General features: G+C 45.7%; 2 protein-coding genes across 3 annotated transcripts; one reads left to right on the forward strand and one right to left on the reverse strand.

Annotated features, from left to right (window-relative positions):
• Positions 1–1,221: 1,221 nt before the first annotated feature.
• On the forward strand, positions 1,222–4,135 carry LOC122055999 (putative HVA22-like protein g). Of its 2 annotated transcripts, none has more exons than XM_042617724.1 (7): positions 1,222–1,449; positions 1,521–1,582; positions 1,684–1,785; positions 2,605–2,661; positions 2,759–2,822; positions 2,900–3,097; positions 3,205–4,135. In XM_042617724.1, exons 2-7 carry the CDS (start codon positions 1,551–1,553, stop codon positions 3,313–3,315), a joined length of 564 nt encoding a protein of 187 aa, XP_042473658.1. In that variant the 5' UTR covers positions 1,222–1,449; positions 1,521–1,550; the 3' UTR covers positions 3,316–4,135. The 2 variants fall into 2 exon arrangements, with proteins under 2 accessions (XP_042473658.1, XP_042473659.1); XM_042617725.1 differs by having other exon boundaries at positions 1,524–1,582.
• On the reverse strand, positions 3,480–3,938 carry LOC122054717. Its single transcript, XM_042616154.1, has one exon. It carries the CDS (start codon positions 3,936–3,938, stop codon positions 3,480–3,482), a length of 459 nt encoding a protein of 152 aa, XP_042472088.1.
• Positions 4,136–7,717: the final 3,582 nt, after the last annotated feature.

A 7,717-nucleotide genomic window follows, 5' to 3' on the forward strand; every position in this document is an offset into this window, starting at 1 on the left:
TTATATCTTAGTGATAGTGACATTGTTATGCTTACATTTCTATTTATTTTTATTTGGTTGCTCTAATTTTGTGTGACCGTAGAAATTTACTAAGAGAAAAATTATAGAGCACACAATATTTTTCTAGGCTCTTGTTTGAGGTAACGTAAAGTTTTCTCGGTATGATTTAATGATTAACGTATGAGATATTATCATCTTAAAATTTAATATTCGAATTTGAATAAAATTAAGATAAATATTTTTTTATATATTAATTATTATTTTAAAAATTAATAATTATTTATAATTTATTTTTTTCATATTAATCTAAACGAATTGACATAAACGGTAAAAGTGAACCTATTCACTTTTTATCATCATCATGTTTGAGATAACACAAACGCTGACGCTGCTCCACTTCCATTCAAACACGTTTGTTGGCCTCCACAATCATACGAGTCAGAATTGACTTACTATAATCGCGGCATCAGTTTGGACGAATTGGAGATTCATGACACGCAGTAGGCCCCACATCGTCTCCTTGCTTTATTTTTTTTTTCTAATTTTCAACTTGCTACCCGTCTCCTTACCTACTCAATCCTATCAGTCTTCATTCAACAAGCTGGTTTGATGTCTTGGAAAATACTTTTCTAAAGAATATGAATTTTAAATGAAAAATCGGATTCGATTTTACAATGCACAGTTCGCTCTGAATTTAATTATCTCAAAAACATTTACTTAAGAAAATTCTCGTGAACAAATTAAAATAATTGCATTTGCTCTTAGTTGAATCCACAAGTCAACCATCAAATCTGATAGGCGAAGATTATCAGTGTGGGCATCCTAAACGCGCCAGTCTCCTTCAATGTCCAATCTTCGACCTCTATTATTTTTTTAATTTTTCTTCTTGTTGCCGTCAATTACGTAGAAAACATAAAGATAAAAAAAGGTTGAACATACTCTAGAAGAAGTGAAGAACCAATCAAGAAATTGCATATTCTACCAATGAATTGTTTAAAAAATAAAATAAAAGGAAGAATGGAAATTGGAAAAAATAAATGAGTAAGCTGCAATCTGATTGAACCGGTGATGGACCAGTTCCGGCTGTAACCTCTGAGATGACGAAACTACCCCTCGTCCTATCACAGTCATGGGCGAGGGATGATGAGGGCATTGTCGTCTGAAAAATTAATCAATTCTTGCTTCTGCGTCTATAATTTAATTTCGATGGGAGAGTGGAGACGTCCCGCGAAAGCAACCGCTGCTTCCTTCCCTTCTCCGCTACGCCCCAACTTCCACATCGACCCAGCAAATTATAGCCATCACTTTTCTTCCTTCATTTCAATAGCAGATTGGGGAAGAAAAGAGGGTGAATTTCAAGGAAATCATTCTGTTTCAAGCTCGATCGAAGGCATCTTTGAAATCCAAATTGTTCCTCGGGGACAGAGAAAAGAATTGCCAAGTGGCAAGGTCAACGCCTGAGAATTTAATGATCTGTCTCCATTTTAAGGGTCTGGTATTAATCCATTTGTTCTTCGCAGAAGGAAGGAGTCTGAGGGATTAATCTCAAGATGTTTGCAGAGTATATTACCAAACTTCTTCTGTGAGTTCTCTTCTCCTATTTCTCTTTTTTTTCTTTTTCTTTTTTTTTCCAAAAAGGATCCGCTTTATCTTGTTCATAATTCTTTTTCCTCTGAATGGCAGGGTGTTCTTTGGGTATGCTTATCCAGCTTTCGAATGCTTCAAGACATTGGAGCAGCCCCATGGCAACTACACAGTTCAGCTTCGATTCTGGTGCCAATACTGGTAAATTCTTGCATACTTGATTCAAAGTTTGGAAACGAGCAGATTTCCTCCTTTCAAATTGCAATTCTCTCATAATTTTGATGATAATCTCTTGACCTCTCTTCTCAGATGATTCAATAATTGTTCATTTTCTTGAGGATACTGTATACCAATTAGGCATCTCTTCTCAAATGATTCATCATTTCTTTGATGATTTAATTGTATAAACACGCAATTAAGGGTCCAGATTTATTCATAGTTTATCCACCACCATTTTGATATGATTAATTTAGACAGCTTTAATCCAATAGCTCAGTGGAATGGTTTGAGAAGGTTGGTCGTCCAAACCTGCAAGTCATAAACTTTAACTCCACAACTTAGTGGCTACGCTGTTGTTATCTTTTGATGACCTTCAAGTTTGTCGCTATCAACCTAATAATTCTTGTAAGTTTGTCCAACTTGAATTGCTTTATACGGGATCAATTTTAAAATTAGCACTTTACTACTTTAATGATTATTTGGGTTTTAAAAATAAATTTCACATTAGAGTTCTAGATAGAAGTCCCAATGAACCCAGGCAACAAAAATGGATCTGCAGGGCTCAACTAAGCTCTTTAGCCGAGTTGGTATTTGGGTGGTAGATTGTCATACGAGAGTGAGCAATGCTCGGCTCGGCATGTTGTTCCTAACCAGGCGGTGGCTGCCGTAGCCGTGGTCATTAGCATGCCTACTCGTTGGCAATTAAGCTGCCTCATTCTTTTCCCTTTTCCTTTAACTTGTTTGTTTTGAAAAGAAAAAGAATTCTTAGTGGGTGCATGACTCATACCCACAACTTTGCAGGATAATCGTGGCGATACTCACCGTCGTCGAAATGCTCTTGGAAGTCCTAGTCTCATTGTAATTATCATTCACTCGTTTCCTCAGTTACGCTTGATCTTTCTAGATCTTCTAATTTGTTTTGTTCATGTCTCAATTCTTGTTCCGAAAATTGCAGGATACCGATGTATGGCGAAGCCAAGGTAGCCTTCTTGGTCTACTTGTGGTACCCCAAAACTAAGGTACACACGCATACACATGCCTCGCAACCAGACATGATGAAATGGAAAGATCAAGCATGAATTGATTCTCATTGCAGGGAAGTGATCTAGTTTACGAAACCTTCCTTCGACCCGTGGTGATGCAGTATGAGCCCAACATCGAGGAGAGGTTCAGAAACCTGAGGCCTAAACTCGGCCAACTCCTTGTCTTCTATCTCAGGAATTTTACAGAGAGAGGCTACACTCTGTTCCAGGATGTCCTCCAGTACGTAGTTTCCCGGAGATCAGGCAACGAGGTAATTAGTTAGTTAATTTCAATCGAGGTTCGTCAGACATATTTTACATCAACAGCAGCATCTCAGAATTTTTAATTTTTTTTTCAAAATATTATTAATCTATGCAGAAGATTAAAGGCTCATCATCGAAGAATAAGAAACACGATGAACTGGAGGACTTCGCAGAAGCCCTTCTTGGCACAAACGCGAAGCAGCGCCCGTCTCGACAACGCAAATAAGGCTACAGAATCCCCATCGATTCAATTGGCAGGGATAGAAAAAAAGACAAAGATACAGCCGGACATATTAAAATTGGGAGGGGAAGGAACTCTGTACAAATCAAACTGTTGTGTGTGCTTTTGATTTGTGGCTTCTTTTTCATTGTTTTGTGATAAAAGAGTACTCAGCATTTGATGTGAATGACGAGCAAGCTGCGGGATTCTAACGGGAAAAATGAATGCCAAAGGGACTGCCACAGTCCTCCGAAGAAGCGGAGGCAGTCAGAGAGGTGCTCGCCGCAGGAGTCGTCGGAGGTGAGGAGGATCCCACGGCGGCGGTGGCTGGAGGCGGCCGTGGGCGTCGGCTGCAGGTACGCCTGCGCCGCCTGCTGCACCAGGCGGTTCTTTATACGGATCTCGCCGCCGGGGGTGGCGACAGGGGATGAGAGCCCTGGCGCCGGCGGCGGAACCCCCATGACGTCGCGAAGGCTTGTGTACTCGCCTTCAACCTTGGTCGACTGCGGCGGGGCTGCGGCGAGGGGCGCGAGGTCGAGCAGAGCCGGGACGGGCTTCCCGCGCCGCCGGATTAAGAGGCTCGCCGAGGAAACAGGCGAGGGGCTCTTAACGCCGGCGGCGGTCGACATCGCTTCGGGAATTAACTAACGAATGAGGAGAAGAATGAGGGGGGAGAATGATTTATAGAACATGAAGTGAAGAGGATAAAAATAATTCTAAAAATAATTATGCAACTTTTTAGCCGCTCTGTATCCTAATTTGAAGGAGACGAGGGCTATGTTTAGTAATGCTATACTTAACTAAATGTAAGTTTAATATTTGCCAATAGTTGATGTGGCAATAATGATGTGGAATCTATTGAAAGATTAAGTGGAATATAGGATGAAGATTGGGTGAGTATAGGAGCATAGGAATGGGAACCAGCATTGTGATACAGTGCATCTTTGGCTAGCTAGAAGAGGGTAAATAGTTTATAGACACTTACAATTGATGATGATTTTATAAAACTCTTGATCTGTAAGGTTATATAACTATATAGTGAAAAATGAACATAAAAAATACGAATCAAACATTTACAAGCATACGCATTTGTTTAAGGTGGTTCAACATCCGTAATCTCCTACTCAACGACAAATGATCTTGATCCTGATCCTTTCGATAATCGAGGTGTTGGACGTTGGGGGACGTGGCATTTCTGTTGACTCTTGACAGACTCCGAGTTAAATGAACCTGCAACCACAGCAACGTCAGTGTCGAGCCAGGGTGGGGTTTCCCGACGATGGCCCTCTGACGCTCAAGTCAGTCTCCGGCGGTGTATAAGCGTGGAAACAAAGAAGCAGAGTAACAATAGCTACAGTAAAGTGTGCATACCTTCGTCGAAGCTTGGAGGCCTTTATATAGGGCTCCGGAGAAGTGCGTGCACGCTTCTCAAGGCATACACGCTTCTCAAATCTTCCCCTGAAAAGACATGTCAGGAAAGCGCCCCTGACACCATACCTCAATGACTCGGGCATATCTCTGACATGACAGTGGAAACTTCCACCGTACGATCCTCTGCCTGTCCATGCCGCCAACCATGCCATCTGTCGGTGGCGCGAGTTCCCACGAAGATATCAGCTGATCCTCCTTTTATCCGTTAGTGGGTTGAGCGAGAGGGTCGCTCGGCCAGCCCTTGGACGCTCAGGTGGTCTAGCCCTTCGGCTGAGCGAAGTGGCCGCTCGGAGCGGCCGCTCGGCCAACATTCCACTATCAAAGTTCCGTTGTGCTGTGATCCCTTTTCACCGGCTCCGAGGTTCGATGTAAGTTTGAGCGAGCTAACCGCTTGGTGTATGTCTTGCTTTGAGCGTCGGAAGCTCGGTGTCTGGCCGAGTTGTGGTAATATATGATCGATACTTCTTTGTCCCGGTCAGGCGAGTGAGTTGTCCGACCGGCCACCGATACATGGATGTTGACTGCTTAGACTTTGACTGCATTCGTAGCCATGACCCCTCGAGGGGTGCGCCCTTATCACCGGATCACATGTCTCTCCTTCGAGTCTAGTCGAAGGAAGATGTAAATCCGACTGACTGGACATCAAGAAGCATGGGGTCGGTTGGCTGATCAGCCACCATATTGGAAGAATTCCGATCGATTTGTCGAAGAGTGCCAGCCGGCCATGAGATCGACCACGGTAGCCGATCGACGCTCCAAGCCTTCGCGCTTGGGCTTTCTCCTTCAATATCCTCGGACGCTTGCGGTCATTGCTGATGTCACCAAAATATCTTCAGAATTCATGCAAATCATCCCGTTAAGGCCGAGCACGCACCTATTAAATGCGAACCAGTGAAGGAATGCCATGTGTCGCAACCGCAGTTGTCGTCTGCCCGAAGCGACAAGCTTTGACGCGACACCTGACGGTTTGAATTCTGCTGCTAAATTTGTCTCTTGGATTTCACGCCCTAGATTCGGCGGCTCTGCTCAGCCGAACCGAGGGCTTATAACGTCGCAGCGCCGCCTTCTTCCTTGCCCTTGCTTTCTGCTCAGTGTTCCGACGATTCGTGACCAGTTGCTCCAGCGATTCACGATCAGTTGCTCCGGCGACTTCCCGTCTTCCTCTCTTCATCCGCGGCAACCTTTCCTGCTCTCTATAAGCCTTCTTCGATCTTCTCGTAGTTCTTCCAAATCTTCGCTTCTTTCTCACGTGATAAGGGCCCACCCCTCAGGGGCCATGGCCACGATGGCAGTCAAAGTCTAAGCGGTCAACATTCATGTATCGATGGTCGGTCGGACAACTCACTCGCCCGACCGGGACAAAGAAGTATCGATCAGATATCACCACAGCTCGACCAGGCACCGAGCTTCCGACGCTCAAAGCAAGACATACACCGAGTGGCTATCTCGCTCGAACTTACATCGAACCTCGAACCGGTGAAAAGGGGTCACAGCACAACGGAACTCATACAGTGGAGTGTTGGCCGAGCGCCCGCTCTGAGCAGCCACTCCGCTCGGCCGAAGGGCTAGACCACCCGAACGGTTAAGGGCTGGTCGAGCGGCCCTCCCGCTCAACCCAATAACGGACAAAAGGAGGATCAGCTGATATCCTTGCGGGAACTCGCGCCACCAACAGGCGGCATGGCTGGCGGCATGAACAGGCAAATGATCGTATGGCGGAAGCTTCTACTGTCATGACAGAGATATGTCCGGGCCATTGAGGTATGGTGTTAGGGACGCTTTTCTGACATGTCTTTTCAGGGAAATCTTTGAGAAGCGTGTTTATCCCGAGAAGCGTGCACGTGCTTCCCCGAAGCCCTATATAAAGGGCTCTAAGCTTCGACGGAGGTATGCACACTTTGTTGTAGCTACTGTTACTCTGCTTCTTTGTTTCCACGCTTATACACTGCCAGACATTGACTTGAGTGTCGGAAGGACATCGTCAGAGAACCCCACTCTAGCTCGGCACTGACGCTGCTGTGGTTGCAGGTTCCTTCAACTCGGAGTCCGTTAAGAGTCAACAGGAGCGCCACGTCCCCCAGCGTCCATCGCCTCGATTCTCGGATAGGATCAAATTTTGCGCCATCTGTAGGAACGCACCTGTATCCGAGCCGAGAAGATGAAAGAAGCTGGACGACTTCACAATGTGACGCTCACTCAAGAGGAGCTCGATATGCTCGTGCAAGCTCGGGCAACCAAAATAGTTGAGCAGCAACAGTAAAAGGCGCTAGCCGATCGGCTGGCACAGCAAGCAACATCGGCATCTGGGGGTCGAGCGGCGCAAGAAGATCAGCCGGAGCAACTCTCCATCCGGGGACAAAATAGAGGGCCGATCGGCACACAAGGAGAAGCACCCCCTGCGCCAATACCGTTCCATCGGGCTCTGTTCCAGACACCCTAGGAAATCGTACAAGTGAATCAAGAGCGAGGATCTTCTTCGGACGAAGCACCCGTTCGGGATGCTAGGAAAGACAAAGCACCGCGAGCAGATGCGCCCCCCGAGCGGATCAACCGCCAGTTCTCCGAAGCGATACTACAGGACCCACTGCCCAGACACTACGCTCCACTAGCTATTGGAGAATATAACGGGTCGACCGATCCAGACAACCATTTGGGCAAGTTCGACAATGCGGCCACCCTTCACCAATACACAAATGGGGTGAAGTGTTGGGTCTTCCTTACCACGCTCTCCGGCTCAGCACAACAATGGTTCAGGAAACTGCTGGACGGATCGATACAAAGTTTCAAGGATTTCTGAACGGCCTTCCTATATCATTTTGCGAGCAGCCGACGTTACTAGAAGATAAGCGTTAGTTTATTTTCTTTGAAGAAAGGACCAAGAGAAGCTCTTCGGGCGTACATCCAGTGATTTAATCAGGTAGCTATGGACATCCCTTCGGTCTCATCTGAGACCATGATGAATACCTTCACCCAGGGG

Source organism: Zingiber officinale, chromosome 3B (assembly GCF_018446385.1).
Source record: "Zingiber officinale cultivar Zhangliang chromosome 3B, Zo_v1.1, whole genome shotgun sequence".
Taxonomy (NCBI): domain Eukaryota; kingdom Viridiplantae; phylum Streptophyta; class Magnoliopsida; order Zingiberales; family Zingiberaceae; genus Zingiber; species Zingiber officinale.